The sequence below is a fragment of the Mobula birostris genome, chromosome 25 (genome assembly GCF_030028105.1).
Source record: "Mobula birostris isolate sMobBir1 chromosome 25, sMobBir1.hap1, whole genome shotgun sequence".
In the NCBI taxonomy this organism is placed as follows: Eukaryota; Metazoa; Chordata; class Chondrichthyes; order Myliobatiformes; family Myliobatidae; genus Mobula; species Mobula birostris.
Window position 1 is genome coordinate 39,665,462 of NC_092394.1, and position 21,850 is coordinate 39,687,311.

At 41.7% G+C, this 21,850-nt stretch overlaps 1 protein-coding gene and 1 long non-coding RNA gene across 7 annotated transcripts in view; one reads left to right on the forward strand and one right to left on the reverse strand.

The window, feature by feature from the left end:
- Nucleotides 1–21,850, forward strand: part of LOC140187784 (septin-5-like) — a 106,543-nt gene that overhangs the window by 78,686 nt on the left and 6,007 nt on the right. For all 6 annotated transcript variants that reach the window (XM_072243507.1, XM_072243505.1, XM_072243508.1 and 3 more), the window contains 2 exons: nt 104–266; nt 20,997–21,096. In XM_072243507.1, coding sequence (XP_072099608.1) covers nt 104–266; nt 20,997–21,096 — 263 coding nt within the window. The remainder of the gene's footprint in view (nt 1–103; nt 267–20,996; nt 21,097–21,850) is intronic.
- Nucleotides 6,740–21,850, reverse strand: part of LOC140187786 (uncharacterized) — a 43,218-nt gene continuing 28,107 nt past the window's right edge. The window contains exons 2-3 of the long non-coding RNA XR_011883151.1: nt 13,445–13,531; nt 6,740–6,976 (exon numbers count right to left, since the gene is read on the reverse strand). This is a non-coding gene — a long non-coding RNA (uncharacterized lncRNA). The remainder of the gene's footprint in view (nt 6,977–13,444; nt 13,532–21,850) is intronic.

Here is a 21,850-nt window from a genome sequence, read left to right on the forward strand (position 1 = left end):
GCTCTGTAGCACAGTTCTTTATATATATATATATATATATATATATATATATATATAATATGTTTTATCCACATCCTTTTATTCTGTCCCATTGTCTCTTCAGTGGAGAATCCAACTCACTGTGACTTTGTCAAGTTACGAAACATGCTGATCCGAACACACATGCAGGACCTGAAGGATGTGACACGTGATGTACACTATGAAAATTACCGGGCCCAGTGCATCCAGAGCATGACAAGGATGGTGGTGAAAGAGAGGAACAGGAAGTAAGTGTACTCATCTGGCTGAAGTCAGTTAATTGTTTGTGTTGGGGTGGGACGGGGAAGGGAAGGAGTTGCTAGAGAGAGAGAGATGTGTAATTCCAGTGACTGTTAGTTCACATAATGCCATTGTATGTCGACTACACTCAATACATCTGATTATCATTAAAATTGGTGCTGGACAATAAGATTTAGAAAACAATCTGCTGAAAGAACTCGGCAGGTCAAGTAGTACCTTTGTGAAGAGAGGAATTTTTGTTATTTCAGGTCAAAACCCTGCACTGGGACCACCTACCTCTGGATCGCGAGACCACTGACAAACACCAGGCCAACATCTCCCACACTGTCACAGACCTCATCATGCCAAGGGATCTCCCCTCCACAACCTCTCACCCAGTGGTTCCCAAACTTCCTTGGTTCCCAGACCACATCCCCAGCACCCCTCACCCCCTCCCTTTCGTGACATTATATAAAAGCTAGAAAGAATTTTGATTTACGATGCACAGCAAAAGGAAATAGAAACTGCAAATTCAAAGTAGTGCCAAATAATTGCAAAAATTATTCAAACCTATTAAAAGCTACAAATAAAATAATTACAGTAAAAACAATTTTCATCAACAATTTTAGAGTGTACATCAGTAGTCCAACTAATTATTTCATTGCTTTTTCACCTTTCACTGAGATGGATGGGCTTGGTGCAGTGATATCAGCTTCTCAGCATCAGACTGAATATCACTCAGAATGAGTCTCAGATCCCCACGTTCAGTAATTCACAGTCTGTGTCATTGCTTTGAAAGAAGCCGAGCAACTGCACTGAAACCACGAGCCACTAAATGTGACGTTGGAAAGGCAAAGAACATCTAGATGTTTGTCCACAATTTTTCCACAATTCAGAGATTTCTTTCTGCAACTAAAAGTCTTGATAGGATTATTTGAACCTTGGCTTCAGCTCAGTCATTTTGTAGCAAGGTCACTTCTTCCTCCATCTTTCCTCTTATTTCCTCACTACAAGCGGTTTGGAGTAGATTTATTACCCAATTCGCAACTTGGATCAAGAGAAGATCCTGAAATCTCTCTGAAGTCTTTATGTAGCTCACCCAGATGGGCTGGGTATACATGAAGATCATCATCTATCTCTTCCAGCTCAGAGAGGCTCAGAAATTGGAAAAGCTTGTGACAGCCAATATTGCACTTAAATAGGATTAGCATGGACAGAAATGTGGAGATGAAAGATTTGACTTTGAGAAGATTCACATAATTTCCTTGCAAATGAAGATTGGTTTAGTTATCTTTGTGGATAAATCGGACAAATAAGCAATGTCATGCCTAATATTCAGTTGATTACTGAATAAAGCATCCAAGTCCTCTGAGAATTTGATCACAGCTTCAAAGAGCACATAGCAGCATGTCAGGCATTTCGTTTTGATAACCATCTGATCTCTGTGTGCAACAAGTGTTCAAACTGTTCTGTTTGTGAAAAGACATTGTCTGCGAAATACACAGTGAATGGTAAATATATTAGTTACAACTTTTTTTCAAAAAAATTACTCCACAGTTGTGTCCTGACACTTAAGGCTGATTTATACTTGTGCGTCAAATGTACGCCGTAGGGTGACGTGTGCCTCCCCAAAAATGTAACTCATGCATCGTGGCGACGCAGACTGCAACAACTGTGACTGGTCCACTTGGTAGTATCGCATTTCCTCCGCCATGTCTGTACACTGATGCGAAATAAGAGGCTGGAGACAATGAACCAAATCATCAAATCTACCTGCCGACATCCGAAAATATTTGAAATGCATTTCCTCGTCCAGGTCTCTCACAAAGAAACTCAACACAGTGGTGCAGAAACCCCGCCAACTAGTGTTTTGGCCGTGAATTGCAGAGCGATGCAGACACAACTACGCATATGCGCTATGGCGTAGGGCTTCGCTAAGGTATGAATCAGGCCTACAGCGCAGCCTGTACACACAAGTATAAATCAGCCTTATTGGTGCCCCATCTGTTGCTCAAGCAAGATTGCTGGTGAGGGGAATGTCCTTCTCTTTGGAAAAATTGCTCAACAACCCGTAATATTGACTTCCCCTTCGTATCTGTTTCTAGTCCCCTTGCAAATAACAACTCTTGAACCATGCTTTTATAATTTATGAAACAAACATAACCAAGAAGCAAGGTTGATGCTGAACAAATTCTGTTGTCCTGCGTATGTTACACAATGTGTCAGACATTTCATCTATTCATCTTTGAACAAAGTTGTCGCTCTGCGGAATTACTTTCATCATTTGGTCTGGTGACTTGTGCATAACTGTACTCAGAGCCTCCCTTACTGCCAGTGGAACTAGTTCTGCAATTGTTTGGGGCTTTCTGGGTTTAGCATTGAGCAATGAGATGCTGTATGAAACATACAAACCATCACTGTTTTGTTGTGTAGTGCTGGGAAACGTGTTGAAGCGTTTTCCATTTCCCTTTAATACCGTAATTCCCAGGAAGTGCATCACTGCATGATGAATATGGGAATCATTCTAGCGAACACCCTGAACATCAATAATGCATGGGCTGGGCCCGGAAATACACAATTTCTTCAGTCCAGATTTCTCATGGTCTGCCAAGTACAGAAGTGTCACATTACTTTTGAACAACCATAACATGCTTCAAGCAAAGTCTAAGAGAACAATGGGTTAGCAAGAGGTGAGGTGATTACATGCTCATCTTAATCAATTGTGAGATACTGAGGATCAAATACTTAAAAGTAATTTATTTCTTAAATTAGGCCTGTAATCCCTCAGCTGCCCCTTGCTACTGAGTGCCCCCTACTGCCGCCTTTATCCTTATCGCCCCCTTAGAAACTCCCACTGCTCCCAGAGGGGTGACATCACCTACTCTGGAAACCGCTGTTCTAACCTGATGATGCCTTAACTCCACATTTTCCCCCTTCTATCTCTTACTCAAGGTGGAGAAGCAGCACTGTGCTGGTAGGGACAGTGTTTCTGCTTTTCTAACAAATGCCTCACCTCATAACTTGAGTCCACACTGCTTCCCCTTGTCCAGTTCATTCTGAACCACATCCGGGATACCTTGCATGCTCTCCACTATTTGGACAACTTCTAGTTTCACTGCCCCCACCCCCGCCCACCTCATCTTCACAATGGATGTTCAGTCTTTATACACCTCATCAGGAAGGTCTTAAAGCCCTCCACTTCTTTCCACAACAAAGGTGTAACCAGTTCCTGCCAGCAACACTCTCATCCACCTGGTTGACTTCTTACAAATCAAAGGCATAGCCATGGGCACCAGCACGGGCCTGAGCAATATCTGTCTTTTTTCATTGATGACATGGAAAGTCCCTTTTCCAAACCTCCGGTACCACTCCTCAACCCTTTCCCCATTACATTGACGGCTATTTTCCAACCATTGAACTGTCATGGAAGCCATTGTCTGAATACCATCCAATAAATTCTTTTAGCACTTCTTACACTCTGAATCTTTCTAAAACTATTGCAGAATTATTTTAAACACAGAACCATATGTAGGAACAGGCCCTTCAGTGCATGAAGTGAACCATGATGCTGAATTAAATTAGTTTCATCTGCCTGCATGTGACGTGTAGCCAGGGCTAGGCTTGGCTGCAGCCCAGGGGCCCGAGCTGCAGAGGGGCCCAAAGTAGGTAGCTGTCATCATGATGGACAAAAAAAATACGAGAGTGGAGCACAGAAAAGAAAAAAGAAACACGAAAAAGAGGACCTTGAGAAAGAAGCATTAAAAAAGACATTGAACTTGACAGAATTTTTTAAACCTGTTCTCGATGATGCAGCAGTACCATGGCTCTTGTCACAGTCTGAGACCGGTGGACAAACGGAGACTTGTTCAACAGCTAGCGCTAGCACCAGTGTTAGCACAGGGTCACCGTCCTTGCCACAGTCAACAGCTAACGTTGAAGAGGCAGGGAGCATGACTTTGGGATTCCCAACCACAGAGGCCTCTGAACAACCAAGTCGGGCCGCCATTAATGTTAACGTTACCGCTACTGAGGATCCTCACAGCACTGATCCTGCTCGCTGGGGAAGGGAAACGTTAGATGATTCAGTCCAAGCATACTGGGCTAAGAAAGGGCCAGAGTTCTTCCAGAATAAGGATGTGGATATCAAAGCTTTGGAATGAGTATACAAACAGTAGAGATGTTTTTTCTCCAAATTTCACTTCAAACGCAAGCTGGTAAATGGTGAGTACATATCAAGGCAATGGCTCTTATATTCCCCTTCCACTGGCTGTGAGTTTTGTTTTGCATGCCGCATCTTCAGTGATGGTAACTGTCTGACCATCTTCGAAACTGGCTTTAGCGACTGGAAACATGCCGCTGAGCGCATAGGAGAGCATGAAAATAGCGAACACCACAGGAAAACGTTACTGACCTATGTTACACTAGCCTCTGACAGCGGAAGAATAGGTACAGAACTGCAAAAACAGTTTGAGTCAGAGTGTGTCTACTAGACCGACGTATTGAGAAGAGTGTTGGTGGTTGTGAAGTTTTTGGTCGCGAGAGGACTGGCTATCCGAGGCTCCAGTGCCATATTTGGCAGGCCTGATAACGGCAACTACATAGGCTCAGATCCACTATGGGACAGAACAGGCTGAGTCATCTTACTCTGATGACACTTGAAAGTGATCTTGTTCAGAAACTGGATTTTAGTGATCTGATCGAGGACTTTGCTGCAAAGAAATCCAGAAGAACTAGGCTTTAATTTTGAAAAACAAGCATCTGACTTTGTAAATATCTAGGCTTGTGTGTCAGTGCTGTTACTGTTTTTGTGGCAATAGGCTAATAGTTTACAAACCTAGTAAGTAATAAGTGGTCTTTACTCTGCAAGCCACACAGTACAGCAATAGGTTAGTATGTCCTAGATCTCATTTTTCAAAAAGATTGTTGGAGTCAAGTTTCCTAGTTTGCCATGGTGCCATCTATCTTGGCCTTTTTGTCTCTCATTTCCATTTTACATTCTCAGAACACACGGTTGAGAAAAATACCTAGATAAAAATGCTTGGGCATTGTTGAGAAATATGGCCTATGGTCTGTGCAGCAATAGCTAAATAAAGATTCAAGATTGGGTACATCATACTTCGTCTCCCTCATAACTTTAGTAAGCCAACTAAGCCTAGGTCAATTTTTGAGTTCTTTAGATGCTGTCCTTCAAACTAAGAATCTGCATTACTTTCTGTCCTCCCTCTTAAGGCCTGTAAGTTTATAGACTAAACCAATGTCTTGGTCCACAGCTTTGATACTTAGAACAGTACGACCTTTGCTCTTGTTCTTGCCTTTTTTTGCTTGGTGCAGCAGCGTTTTACGGTGTTGGCAGGGGCCCATCAGGACCTCCAGCCCAGGGGCCCCGGCCCTACTAAATCCGGCCCTGCGTGTAGCCCTTCGTTCCCTGTTTATGTGCCTGTCTAAACATCCTTATCATATCTGCTTCCACCACCACCTCCCCTGGCAGTGCTTTCCAGGCACCTGCAGTTCTGTATGTTTAAAAAAAAAGTCTCAAAATCTCTTTAAACTTTCCTCCTTTCACCTTAAACCCATGCCCGCATGCATTTTACATCTTCATCCTTGGTTGGGGGGCGGGGGGGGTGGGGAGAGAAAACTCTTTTGGTCTTTTATTTTATATACCTTTCATAATTTGAGTACTTGTAAAGATGTAACTTTGGAAGGTCAAACTTTCCTCATCCCATATCAATAGACTTGGGGGTAGGGAGTCATGGGTCCCAACATTGAGAAATTTCTGCAATCACAGACATGCTAACAAATTACATATTGGTGAAAATAGCTTCCATTTCCGATGTGACGTATTAAGAAAAAAAGAACATAGAAGAATAAGGAGAAAGCAGGACCCTCAGCTCTCACTTGTGCTGTGCTATTCAATAAGATTGTGCCTAATCATTTGCCCACTGCATTTCCTGCAAACCTCATCCCTTGATTCTTGATATCCGGAAATCTTGAATGGCTAGTCCATTGTTCTGAGTGATCCCTAGTTGTAGACAGCCGGGCCCTGCCTCTTTCCATCAAGTTCTGCAGGAAATTTTGAACATTTCACTGAGACCACCTCTAGTTCTTCTTAGTTCAGTGGAGTACGGGCAGAGTCTGCTTCATCTCTCCTTGTCTGATAAACTTGACATTTCAGGAATCAACTTGGTGAACTTCTGTGTATGTTGTCCAAAGTATCTGCACTGCACTTTCTATGTATCTTGTGCATTGTATTCTGCATTCTGTTGTTGCTTTGCCCTGTACTACCTCACTGCACTGTGTAATGATATGATCTGTTTGAACAGTAAGGAATACAAGTTTTTCACTGTACCTTGCGTGGCATTAATAAAACTAATTCTAAAGTGGTGGAACTGGATTGGTACACCAGGGCCCTGTTAAATTGGAGCAAGACATCCTTGCTCTTGCACTCAAGTCCTTTTGCAATGGAGTAACCACACCCTCTCCCTTTCAAGTTGCCTGCTGAATCAGAACAGTGGCGCACATCACAACGCCAGCTAGCTGGGTTCAACTCTGACCTCTGGTGCTGTCTGTAAGGAGTTCACTCATTTTCCCTTGGGTTCACATAGGATTCCTCCGGTTGTTTCAGTTTCCTCTCCAGTATGTGAGCTGGCAAGTCAGCTGGCCACTGTAAATTACCTCTAGTACACAGGTAAATGATGAAGTCTGGAAGGAGTTGATGGAACTGTAGGAACAATAAGTCAAAAGGGAAAATAAGTGGTGAATGTGATTGTTCTGGTAGATGCCATAGATTTATTTGATGGACTGAATGGCTCCCTTTATGTTGATTGGAGTTGTAGATACATTCAAATTATTATATACAAGGATACCCAGCTCTCTAACAACACCAGCAACTTTAAATTTCTCACCATTTTAAAACAAATTACCTCATTTTCTATTTTTTCACCCGGGGAGGGAGGCCATACAACTTTCCACATTACGCTCCACCTGCCGTCTGCTCATCCATTCACTTTACCAAGTGCAGCGTTTGTAAATTTGATGTTGATAGAAAGCCTGGGGTCAGCGGTTAGCATGACGCCATTATGGCTGGTGGCGTTCTGGAGTTTGGGGTTCAGTTTGGTGCTATTCTATAAGCAGTTTGTACGGTCTCCCCGTGAGATATGTGGGGTTTTCCGGGTTCTCCGGTTTTCTCTCTCGGTCCAAAGACATACGGTACTGGTTAGTAGGTTCATTGGTCATTGTACATTGTCCCATGATTAATTTAGAGTTAATTGGATTTGTCTGGGGTTACTGGGCTGGCATGGTTTGAAGGGCCAGAATGGCCTACTGTGCACTGTATCGTTAAATAATATAAATAAATGTTAAGAATGTACAGCCCTATTATTAAGTGTTCTGTATCACTTTAAGAATTTATCCTATTTTCTCCTTGCATCAGGCTAACCATTCTATTTTATTTATATTTACTACCTTTGATCTGTAAAATTATTTATGTTCTCTTCATTCCCTCTTATCATTATCTTTGTGTAATTCTGAAATAGTACCCGGTACAGCTCTGCCAATTGATCATGGCTGACTTATTTTCCCTCTCAACCCCTGTAACTCTCTGTAACTAACTCTCGATGCCTTTAAGAATCAAGAGCCTAGCAACCTCTGCTTTAAATATATCCAATAACTTGGCTTCCACAGCACACCGTAGCAATGAATTCCACAGATTCACCACCTGCATGTTGCATTTTTTTTTCCTCATCTCTTTTCGAAAGGATGTCCCTTTATTCTGAGATAGTGCCCTCTGGTCCTAGACCCTCCCACTCTTGGAAACATTCTCTGCACGTCTACACTATACAGGCCTTTCAGTATTCAGTAGATTTCAATGAGATCTCCCCGCCCCCCCCCCCCAACCCCTGCACTCACTTATTTTCCTAAACTTCAGCGAATACAGGTCCAGAACCATTAAACACTCCTCATACACTAACCCTTTCATTCCCAAGATCATTCTCATAAACCTCCTCTAGACCTTCTCCAATAGCAACACCTCCTTTCTCAGATATGGGGCCTAAATATGGTCTGAACAATGCCTTATAAAGCCTTAACATTTATTGTTGATCATTCCTTGTTCTTGTTGAGGGATCAAGTTGTATATTAATTATGGACCAAAATTTCAAGAACCCAAGCTCCAATGAGTTGTGATCCAAGGCTTGGAATTGACTATACTGTTCAGTGCTCTTACAAAATGCAATTCACTGCCAGCTCCAAATAATCTCCACTTCTCCTAAGGCCTTTCTTAGTATGATAACTTCAGTAATTGAAAGGCCATTTTAGTATGTCATCAACGGCATTAATGTAACTCCTGGAATTCTTCTGGTAGCGATGACATGACTTCCCAAGCCTACTTCCCAGGGGCTCAACCTCAGAATCAAGCCAAGATCTTACAGACATGGCAACAACTGTAATATTGCCAAATGAAAGAAGCTAAATGCCTTCAGCCAAGGCAAGGGTTGTCGAGTTTATGGAAGAGAAAACAATTCTTAATTGTTATGAAGACTACAGAAGTAGACCACTACCAAGCACAGGATTATATAGTTGTCTTTTTAGTCCACTTTGCAAGGTCCTGCTGGCCCCAGTAACCCACATAACTGAAATTACTTTTAGGAATCAGTATGTTGCAAATTGCTTTAAGATTTCCTCAGGACAGGAAGGAGAATACAATGTTGAAGATTCCTCTTTTCACCATTGCTGTAGTTTGCTTGTCATTTAGGATCTAGGGACAGGCTAATTGTGCAATTGGTCCAATGTGTGTGTGTGTGTGTGTGTGTGTCCTGAATGTTAAATGTATACGCCATGTTAGGCTGAGAATATAAACAATCAAAGAAGAATAGGGCCTCTCAAAGATGGGCAAGGCTTCTCCCTCAGTCATCAATGTGTGACTGGTCTGAACACTCGTCGTCTGGATTTCGCTGTACACATTTATAGCCACATGTCTCAATTAAAAACATTGTAAGATATTAGGCTGAAAGGAAAGAGCAGACCGAGGCAGGTGAACTATAATGTGGAGAATATAAGTTGATGCATTTGGCAGAAAGTGGGGGAGGTGGGGGTGGAGAGGTTAAATATACTATTCTGAAGCTGTGTGCTCTGGTCCTAGACTCTCCCACTACAGGAAACATCCTCCCCACATCCAGTCTATCAAGACCTTTCACCATTTGTTAAGTTTCAATTAGGTCACTCCTCATTCTTCTGAATTCTAGTGAATACAAGCCCAGAGCCATCATATGACAAGATATTCAATTCTGGGGTCATTTTTGTGAACCTCCTTTGAACCTACTCCAGTTTCAGCACATCCTTTCTAAGGGCCCAAACCTGCTCACAGTACTCCAAGTGAAGCCTCACCATTGCTTTATAAAGATTCAACATTGCATCCTTGCTTTTATATTCTAGTCATTTTGAAATGAATGCTAACATTGAATTTACCTTCCTCACCACAGACTCAACCTGCAAGTTAATCTTTAGGGAATTCTGCACAAGGACTCCCAAGTCCCTTTGCACCTCATTTTTGTTGTATTTTCTCTCCATTTAGAAAACATTCAACCCTTTCATTTCTTCTATCAAAGTGCATGACCATACACTTCCAATACTGTATTCCATCTGCCATTTCTTTGCCCATTCTCCTAATCTGTGTTGTCCTTCTGTAGCCTCTCTACTTCCTCAAAACCACCTGCCCATCCACCTATCTTCATATCATCTGCAAACTTTGCAACGAAGCCATCAACTCCATCATCCAAATCATTGACATATAACAAAAAGAATCTGTCCCAACATAGGCCCCTGTGGAACACCACCAGTCACTAGCAGCCAGCCAGAAAAGACTCCATTTATTCCCACTCTTTGTCTTCTGCCAATCAGCCACTGCTTTATCCATGCTAGAATCTTTCCTGTAATACCATGGGCTTTAGCTTGTTAAGCAGCCTCATTTGTAGCACCTTGTCAAAAGCCTTTCAAAAAATCCCAAGTGCACAACATCAACCAATTCACCTTTGCCTATCCTGCTTGTTACTTCAAAGGACTCCAACAGATTTGTCAGGCAAGATTTTCCCTTGGGGAAACTATGCTGACTATGGCCTATTTTTATCATGTACCTCCAAGTACTCTGAGACCTCATCCTTAATAATCGACTCCAACATCTTCCCAACCACTGAGGTCAGACTAACTGGCCTATAGTTTCCTTTCTTCTGCCTCTGTCACTTCTTGAAGAGTAGAGTGACATTTGCAATTTTCCAGTCTTCTGGAATCATTTCAGAACTTATGATTCTTGAAAGATCATTACTAATGCCTCCACGATCTCTTCAGCCACCTCTTTCAGAACTCTGGAGTGTACACCATGTGGTCCAGGTGACTTATCTACCTTCAGATCTTTCAGTTTCCTTAGAGCCTTCTTTCTACTTGTGGTAACATCACACACTTCATCCTCCCTGACACCTGGAACTTCCACCATGCTGCTAGTGTCTTCTGCAGTGAAGACTGATGCAAAATACTTACTCAGTTCATCTGCCATTTCCTTGTCCCCCGTTACTAACTCTCCAGCATCATTTTCCAGAGGTCCAATATCTACTCTCACCTTTCTTTTACACTTTATGTATCTGAAGAAACACTTGGTATCCACCTTAGTATTATTGGCTAGCTTACTTTCATATTCCATCTCTACCTTCTTAATGACTTCTTAAATTTTCCTTCTGTTGGTTTTTAAAAGCTTCCCAATCCTCTATCTTCCCACTGTTTTTTGTCCTATTATATGCTCTTTCTTTGGCTTTTATGTTGGCTTTGACTTCTCTTTTTAGCCACGGTTGTGCCATCTTGCCTTTAGAATACTACTTCCTCTTTGGTTCCAGAAATTCAAGCCAATGCTGCTCTGCTGTCATCCCTGCCAGTGTTCTTTTCCAGTCAATTCTGGCGAACTCCTCTCTCATGCCTCTGTAATTCCCTTTACTCCACTGAAATACTGATACATCTGACTTTAACTTCTCCTTCTCAAATTTCAGGGTGAATTCGATCATATTATGATCACCTGCCCCAAGGGTTCTTTTAGCTTAAGCTCTCCAATCAATTCTGGTTCATTGCACAGCACCCAATCCAGAATAGCTATCAACTAGTGGCTCAACCACAAGCTGTTCTAAAAAGCCATCTCATAGGCACTCTGGAAATTCCCCCTCCTGTAATCCAGTGCGTGCGTGTGTGTGTGTGTGTGTGTCTGTCTCGTAAACACACACACACCTACACTTGAGGGATTTTTGCAGGAACAGAGGTACCTGTAGTTTGAAATAAATTCATCAGAACAAACAGGGTAGTTACCAAAGCAAAGAGAACCTTCAACTGCAGGTTAGGTTGGAGAAGCTGGTGTTGTTCTCATTGAAGCAGAGGAGATGAGGGGAGATTTGACAGAGAAGTACAGGGCTATGACTGATTTAGATAGGACAAAGTTTCTCTTTATAAAATTTAGAAGACATAGATAATAACTTTTGGCTGAGAGAGGTGGGGCAGATGAGGAAGAACATTTTATGTTCCACTTTTATGGTATTGGTTTCAACTTCTTGCCTGTGATACAAATGAAGCAGATCAATCATTCCAAAACGAAACAAAAAAAAACTTGTAGGACTCTGGTAAAGAGAAGAGAATGGGTCTAGGTTAATTGCTGTACAGAGTAACAACATGTGTCTGATGGGCCAAGAGGCCTCCTTAACCATAAGGACTCTTTTAAAGGAATTTAAATGTTTGAGAAATACTTTGTAATGTTCAAAGGATGAACCATAAATGCAAGTGCTTTCTTTAAAGTTTGTAATGAGGCTCGGCTCCCATCTCTGGAGGAAGAGAATAGTCACAGTACCAGTCTACCAGGCCTTCTAGTTTCATTTTCATGTTGTGACAATCACATGTTACTGTAACATGATCCAAGTCTCTACAGATTCTCACTTTGCATGGTCGAGTGGATTAGTAGGTAAGTCAGTCGCCAGTCAAAAAGTGGCTAGGGAGGTATAACGCTTTAGTCAAGGTGTGTGTTCTATTGCATTACGATGACACATCAACCATAAAGCTTTGTGTTTGCAGGAGACCAAACTTAGCCTTGGCTGAGAATTTTCTTCTCTTAAACTGGGGCAGTTTGACCCTTCTGTCTGTGGTTAATTACACTGATTGGCTGATTTCTGAACATGATGTAAATAATTGCTTCTTCCTTTACTGTCTCATCTAAGATGCTGGATATACTCAGAACCGAGCCTGGTCTTTAGCCATAATCTCGTTAAACAATGTACAACCACAGGATACCACAGCTTTCCTCTGGGAAGCTGGACACCATTTGGACTACACCAGGTATCTTTCTATGGGAAATATCACCTCACTAAAGACATAAGAATATTTAACAAGACTTCTGTCAGTTATCATTGAGTTCTCAGCAGGCCAGGCAGCATCTCTAGGAAGAGGTACAGTCGACGTTTCAGACCGAGACCCTTCGTCAGGACTAACTGAAAGAAGAGCTAGTAAGAGCCCATCCTCTGGGTCCCCCCCCCCCCCACATATCTTTCTCCCTAGGCCCCCTCATGATCCTCTCATATCCTTTTTGCCAAACACCTGTCCAGCTCTTGGCTCCATCCCTCCCCCTCCTGTCTTCTCCTATCATTTTGGATCTCCCCCTCCCCCTCCCACTTTCAAATCTCTTACTCACTCTTCCTTCAGTTAGTCCTGACGAAGGGTCTCGGCCTGAAACGTCGACTGTACCTCTTCCTAGAGCTGCTGCCTGGCCTGCTGCGTTCACCAGCAACTTTGATGTGTGTTGCTTGAATTTCCAGCATCTGCAGATTTCCTCGTGTATGCATCATTGAGTTCTGTCAGTTATCCTCCCCACCACTGAGAACATCTACAAGGAGCGCTGCAAAAGAAACAGCATCCAGCAACGAGGATCCTCACCATCCAGGCCACGGTCTCTTCTTGCAGCTTCCACCGGGAAGCAGGTACAGGAGCCTTAGGTCCCATATCACCAGGTTCAAAACAACTATTACGCTTCAACCATCAAGCTCCTCAACCAGTGTGGATAACCTCAGTTACCTGAACTCTGAACTGTTTTCACAATCTGTGCTCTCACTTTCTTTGACTCTATAACTCATGTTCTCAGTATTATTTATTATTATTTATCATTTTTTGTACTTACACAGTTTGCCTTTTGCATATTGGTTGTTCATCAGTTTTTGTAGCTTTTCATTGATATGGTTGTATTTCTTTGTTCTACTGTGAATGCCTACAAGAAAATGAATCTCAGGGTAGTTTACAGTGATGCGTACATACGGTGATAATAAATTTACTTTTAACTTATCAAAGAGACTCTAGATAGGTGCAGAAAAATGAAAATTATTGCAACTTTAACAGTCTACCATAAATGATTTGTTTGGAGATCATCTGGATTTAAAAAAAACAATTTGATTAAAAGGTGTCTGGAGTGGGGTTTCTAAGTTCCATCCCACATTTAAATTGGTTGTTTGATTGGAAGGAAAAGCTGGACCTGAAAGATGGTGCCCAAGGCTACACAGAAGAGAGCTCCATGTGCATTACCCTCTTACTTTGAACACTTCCCTAAGGCAAAAGAAATCAATACCTCATTAATTTGCAGTTCTAAAATAGCACTGTCAACTCAGTATCTGAAATAAAATTTCAAAGTCAACTTCATTACCAATTATAGAGGCTGTTAGTCTACTCAAAAAGTGAAAGAGATGACTGGGAGCTAAATGATCCAAGTGATTAAAATGCACAATTAACCTCATTCATTGATTATGACTCAATGCAGAGAAATGAGAGTAAAATGTTATGGACTGTGGGGGCCATAGTAAGGAGTCAATCTTAGCAGTAGCTGGCTGCAGTTAATGTTTGTCTGTAGCTCTAAGACAGATGGCCTATATTGTCTGATGCAGGTGATGCCAATTCTGTGGGTAGTGAATCTTTCCCAAGAAACAAGGAAAATTGACACAATGGAGGAGATGAGGCTGCACATTTCTTGCTACTGTCCTTGGTGGATAGGTGATGAAAAACAGATGTTCTCATTTCTAACAAAATCAAGGGATATAGAGCAACAGTGAGATACCAATCAGACATGTTATTACTGAATGGCAGTAGGATAGACTGCTCAATTTCCTTTGCAACAATATGGTGTGAATTCTCCACCATCAGTTCTGAGAGAAAGAATTGGAGATGGCAGTCTCATTTGTATTGAAGCCAGCCTTTTTATACTGTTTGGACTAAAGAAAACAATTGCCTTACAATCTAGAACTAAATTATCTTGAAAGTAGCATTAAGAACTTAAAAAAATCTTTCTGATTCTGTTGCAGGTTGAGATAGGTTGAGTTTCCTGCACATCGTCATTTTCAAACCAATTTTACTCAACAACCCCTGGTTACCTCAGCTTGTCTTGTCTTAAAACTACAAATAAACAAAACAAGTTAAACCTCTCAGAGAGTTTTGTAGTCCCTCAGTTATTCATAAAAGCTGCATTATTGGGTGGAACTAGTCAAATGTTAACAACTGTTTCATCGCAAGTAAAGGAAAGATTACATGAGATAATGAGATAACAGGACAATCCATTTTATTCTGTAGCAAACTAGATCTTGAAAATCTTCAACTTGGCCAAAAACAATGCACCATCATAGGTCAGAAGATGTACCACATCCAATATGTCTTTCAGGAACAGATGTTGCATTTTATCTTGCTCGTGTCTACTGTAGTTGACATCAGAAGCACAAGAACAGAATGAATCTTTTTGTTCAGTGACTCTTTTAACTTCAACCGAGATGACCCAAAGGGAACATGTGTCCTTTTGGATGGTTTCTGCCATTTGAAGTAGACATGTCATTCCATTCACCTGCTGAAGCACATGACTTGCTAGACTTCCTTGTTTAAAAACTTGTCAATTTAGGCTTCATCCAGCACTCCTAGCATTTGGAGAATAGAGATGATCATGCCCACTCCCCCTTTAACAGTCTTTCCTGGTGCACTGTTGAAGAGCCTTATGATGATTTTAAGATTGTGTTCTGGAAGGCTAGGAGATGGCTTCTTATCAGTTTTAAAAACCTCCAAATGTTCACCCCCTGACCATGATATTGTTGCCTGCAGCTCAGTGTTAGCACACCTGCCAGTGAGTTAGAAGTTGTCAGCTCAAGTTTATTGCTAAGACCTAAATATATAACTACTTTGATGTTCTGATGTGGGTCTTTAACAAAAGTACCACTAGGTGATGCATTTCCAGATTAGTCTTTAAAGCAAGGTTATGTCTTCCTCTGATGTAAATATAAAATATCCAACATAATTTTAAAACATGATAATTAGTGTGGATCATCAATTGCTTAGACACAAATGTACAGATAACCTGAAAGGAGAGAAAAGAAGGCATAGAGTTGGAGGTCAAAGGAGGGAACCCCAGTAGTTGGGCTGGACTGGAGAACAGATATCCCAAATTAACTTCCAGAATGAAGGTCACTGAAGTAATTTATCTCATAATGTTCATAATCTGAGACCTTTGTGTGTGACTGGACTAGCACTTTTCAGATGTATCTTGTTGTGTATCCTGTCCATTGAGATACTCTGAAGTTACAAAGGCAATTTATAAATGTACAACCCAAGTGCACGAATCCTGTCCTCGTACCTTAACCCTTTAGTCCAGCATCATTTCAGCAAATTTCACTCACACCTTCTCCAAGGCCAACATGTCTGTCTGTGTGGTATTATTCAAGCTCTACAGAAGAGGACAATCAACACCCCACCCCACCCCAATGATTTTGGGAGGGCAGTTGACATTCCATATTGAAATTGCTAGAAATCAGTCCATATAGCAACTCTCTGTAACACCAAGAAGCACAAGATAAAAAAGACCATTTGTAAATTCAATTTCAGACAAACCTTACTCCTGAGACTGGTGCTCCAGCTCTTCCCACGCCGTTGTGTCACCCACTCAGATGCCCGAGCCAGCGCTCCACTTGCCTAGCTGCCCCAGAGTCCCACCCGCTTTCCCTTCTCACTTTTGCTTCCTCCTTGCACACTCTTTCCCCCTTCCGTTTCTAAACTCCACCCGTATACAAGTTATTTTGTATATGCTAACATCCCAAGGTTGTAGCACTTCATTATTAAAGCCGTAATGTTCTGCATTCTTCTTTGAAATCTGTGTCTGCATCATTTGGTTTTCTCACCATTTACTTAATTTACACCATCACAATGTGTGATAACAAGTGTAGTTTTAGATTGTCTCCGATGGGATAGAGGAGATAGCTAGCAAGCTGCAAGCAGACACATCACCATATTTTGCAATAGTTACTTTCAGAATCGGGTTTAAAATCATTGGTATATGTCATGAAATTTGTTGATATATGGCTGCAGTGCATTGCAATACATAATAAAACTGTAAATTTAAAAGGTTAAATTAATAGTGCAAAAGGAGAAAATCACCAGGAGAAAATCTAGTGAGGTGGTGCTCCTGGGTTCAAAGTCCATTCAAAAATCTGATGGCAGAGGGGAAAAATATATCCCTGAATCATTGTGTGTGCGCCTTCAGGCTCCTGTACCTCCTACCTGATGGTAGCAATGAGAAGTGGGTATGTGCTGGGTGATGGGGTCCCTTAACAATGGATGCTGCCTTCTGGAGGCATTGCTCCTTGAAGATGTCCTGAATGCTGCTTATGATGGGACTGACGGAGTTTACAGCTTTCGCAGCTTATTCTGACTTTGTGCAATGCGCCCCCCCCACCCCCATACCAGAGAGTGATGCAGCCAGTTAGAATGCTGTCCACATACATCTGTAGAAATTTGCAAGTGTCTTTGATCAACACTGTAGGAATGATAGTGTTAAACACAGCTGTAGTCAATAATAGCCTAACGTAAGTATTAGTTTTGTCCAGCTGATCCAAGGCCACGTGAGGAGCCAACAAGATCGCATCCACTGTGGCTATTTTGGCGATAGGTAAATTGCAGTAAGTCCAGCTGCTTGCTAAGGCAGATGTTGATTCTAGCCATAACCAACCTCTTGAAGCACTTCATCACATAGATGTAAGTGCTACTGGGTGATGGTTGTTAAAGCAGCTCATCCTGCTCTTCTTGGGCACTGGTATGATTGTTGCCCTTCTGAAGCAGGTGGGAACTTCCGACTGTAGCAATGAGAGATTGAAAATGTCTAAACACACCCCGTAGTTGGTTGGCACAGGTTTCAGAGCCCTACCAGGCCTGTCGCATTGCAAGGGCTCACCGTCTTGAAAGACGTTCTGACGTCAGCCTCTGAGGTGGAGATCACAGTCACTGGATGCTGCAGGGACTCCCGTAGCTGCAGTTTTATTTTCCCTTTCAAAGTGAGCATAAAAGGTGTTGAATTCACCTGGGAGTGAATCATCACTGCCATTCATCATGTTGGGTTTCGCTTTGTGGATAGTAATGGCCTGCAGACCCTGCCGAGAGTTGATGTGCATCTGATACTGCCTCTAAACGCAATCAAGATTGTTCCTTTGCTCTTGAGATAACCCTCCATTCTGGCCTTCTTGTGTAGTCCTGGATCACCAGACTTGAATGCCACAGATCTAGGCCTCAGCAGACTACGAACCTCCTGGTTCATTCACAGCTTTTGATAAGGGTATGCACAGTTCGTTCTCGTAGGCACACACTCATCCACACACCTTTTAATAAAGTCAGTGACAACTGTGATGTATTCACTCAGACTCAAAGATGAATCCCTGGATACAGTCCAGTCCATTGACTCGAAGCCGTCCTCTAACCACTCCTCCACCTACCTTGGCCCTCAGCCCTGGTGCTGCGCTCTTCAGCCACAGGGAGTACAAGTAGAAGGGTTGTTGTTCTAGAGTTTCATCTCCATAACAACAACCCAACTCATAACCAAATGGATGCAGTCCTAGGAAAAGAACCAGGTAGAACTTCGCTCATTTTAAGAAACTAACCACAATATTAAGTTTAGAGTAGCAATGAAAAAAAAATCAGGATCATTCAAAACATGAAATAATATGACCATGCAGAATGGTGGAGCACGCCCACAGAATGACCTCCTCCTGTTCCTACTTCCATTATTTCTCCCATCTCCCCTTTCCTGTCAGGCTTGAGATGACAAACCACCGGACTCGAGGGCAGTTCCATCCTACTGTTATCAGACTCTTGTGAGGACCTGTCATAGGTCTCCTGAGTATTTTATCTTTAAATCTACCTTATGGCCCTTGCACTTTATTTGTTTACCTGCAATACCCTTCTGCTGCAACTGCAATACAATATTCTGCATTCTGTTTTTTTTTATATATACTTCAACATAATTATGTATGGCTTCATCTGTCTGGATGGCATGCAAACCAAAAGCTTTTCATTGTACCCCAATATATGTGACAAAAATAAACCAGTACCAATATGGGAGGGAGGAGAAGATGGCGGCACGACGCAGCGTGTGCGGCCGCTCCAAATGATATCGTATGTGTTAATTAGGATGCCGTGCACAATCCTGATTTGATGGAGACAGCCATGAGAAGCACGGAGGAACACCTGGAGAAACTTCTGAAATGCCCGCTTCGCTGCCGCTGCTACTGTGTGATTGAGAATCTCCGGAGGGGTAGGCCCCAAATACTCGGCTTTGCCTGTTGCCGGGGCCAGGGTCAAAGCGCTTGGCAGAGATTGTGCTCAATGTCGGAGGCTCGGAGTTTTCGGACGGACTCAAGAGGCGGCTGTGGTCGGGTGCTTCCAGGATGCTGCATCAGCAAGTTTGCAGCGCTGGAAGCTCATGGCAGGAAGAGTTTTTTTTCTTCCTTCTACCATCCGTGTGAGATGATGGGACTTGTGAGAGACTTTAAGACTTTTTTTTACCGTGCCCATAGTCTGTTCTTCATCAAATTACGATATTGCTTTGCACTGTTGTAACTATGTTATAATTATGTGATTTTTGTCAGTTTATCAGTTGGTTTGTCTTGTGTTTCTGTGATATCATTCTGGAGAAATATTGTATCATTTCTTAATGTATGCATTACTAAATGACAATAAAAGAGGACTGCGTGTCCTCATAATCTAATAATCTAATCTAATCTAATACCATTTTCTGTGTTTCTAAATTTGGACAGCTGTAAAAGGATCTGACCCTGGTGAATTGAAATTAAATTTTACGGTTAAGTGAGGTCAGATTTCAAATAGAGTTTAAGTACAAACAATACTATACCTACTGGAGAAATGAATGACACTTAAAGCTACAGTTTTTAGGATAACTGAAATTGAAATGAAGTTGAACATCTAAAAACAAAAGACTGCAGATGTTAGAATGCTGAAATAAGAACAGAGATTGCTGGGATTACACAGCAGCTCAGACCCCATGTGTGGAGGAAGGTACAGTTAACATGTCAGACCTTCCATCAGAACATGCACTTAGTGGCCACGTTATTAGGTACATCTGCTCATTAATGAAAATATCTAATCAGCCGATCGTGTGGCAACAACTCAATACATAAAAGCATGCAGACATGGTCAACAGGTTCAGTTGTTCAGACCAAGCATCTGGATGGGGAAGAAATATGATCTAAGTGACTTTGACCGTGGAATGATTGTCAGTGAAATTCGGGGTGGTTTGAGTATCTTAGAAACTGCCAATCTCCTGGGATCTTCACGCACAAGTCTCCAGCGTTCACAGAAAAAGGTACAAAAACAAAAACTTCTGTGGTTCTGTGGGCAAAAGCACCTTGTTAATAAGAAAGGTCAAAGAATGGCCAGACTGATTCAACCTGACAGGAAGGCAACACTAACTCAAATAACCACATATTACAACAGAGGTATGCAGAAGAGCATCTCGAAATGCATACAATCCATTACATACAGGAGTTACCTAATGAAGTGTGCACTGAGTGTTTATTAAATTATCAGGTTTTTCATAAACAGAAATTCCAAACTGAGTGGAAAGAACACAAATAGGGATTCTATTAGGAAGAGAGGCAAAGTGAATGTACGAATAAAGATCAGCAAGTTTCATATGAGGAACTTTTAAGTTGCATTATATCCAGAAGGTAAAAAGATAATTAAAAGAATGTCAGACCAATCAGAGCAGCAAATAATTTAATAACAGAAATTCCAAACTGAGTGGAAAGAACACAAATAGGGATTCTATTAGGAAGAGAGGCAAAGTGAATGTACGAATAAAGATCAGCAAGTTTCATATGAGGAACTTTTAAGTTGCATTATATCCAGAAGGTAAAAAGATAATTAAAAGAACGTCAGACCAATCACAGCAGCAGGAAATATTGTGGTGGTAGAAGAAAAGGCTCAGACATGGCCCGCTAAGATGCTGCTAATCTCAGTGATTGAAGGCATGGGAGAGAAATGGGATCAGTGAGAAAAAAAGAGTTTTTATCAAAGATGATTCAGATCGAAAAATCTCCGTATTCAGGTGGAATGTATCCTGGCTGGCTGAAGGAACCAAGAACAGAAATAACAGTCTACCTTGGACATGGGAGCAGTGGGTTATAAGTGTTACATCCCTGTTCACTGCAGGACCGATGCATAAACTTGCTTACTGCCAATCCATCCTGTATCGATGGTGGGAATTCTGCAGTAGTAATATTCCAAAAGCAAATAATTGTCACCCAGATGGACAAGTTTTTGTTGTTTGTGTTCTTTACTGAAGGTTGATAAAAACAAGTTCTGGTTATGGCTTTAACATGGTGTGTGAGAGGCAGACACTCAAATGACCCTACAATTTCTTTCAGCAAACTTACAAGGGAGAGTGGCACAGATTTCCCAATTCCCATTGTATCAGGTCTGACGGACAATGAGACAGAGAAAATAATCCGGGAGAAGGATGAGGAGGTAAGAAAAAAATGTGTATATTGTAAGCAACCCTTCAAGTGAATGTTTGCATTAAGACATTTTAGGTTCTTCAAGGAAATATAGCTTTGCATTGAAAAGTTCATTAGTCTGTGTTAATGAGAGAAGCCTGCAGGCCAATCTTGTACTTGGCTCACTCTAACTCTCCAAGACATTCAGTGGGAGATTTTAAGGGTGAAATCGCTGCAGAAATCAGGGAAGACTTCCAAACACTCCTTCAACCCCACTGTGGTCCCATTTTATCTGTCTGCATCAGAATTAGTTAAGATGGCAGGACAAATTCCAAGGGCTTCTTCACTCCTCATTAAGAGTTCAGCACTAGTGAAACTAATACCAGCTTCATCTCTCAGTAGGAAAGAAGGTAGGGGTGGTGTTGCCACCAGTTGTTTATAGTTAATGCAATTCAGTTATTGTAATGTTGTCATTCCATCTCCTGCCAAATCAGTCTCAAAGTCTCTGCCACATTGGTAGTGGTGAGATGATGAATGTCCTTTGGGTAGTGCATATGGTGCTTGTTTATAATTAATATTTAGGTAATGATTGAGTCATCTTTTTATATATATATTGATTAAGAATTCTTGTCTGTTGAAATAATTTGTTACAGATTATATATATAAATATGTGAATTGCATACACATGCAGGGAAAGTGAAGCAGTGGTAGACAGGAACTACATATGGAGGTAGTCACACCAAGGCTACAGGAGGCAGATAAATAGGTGACTGTCAGGAGAGGGA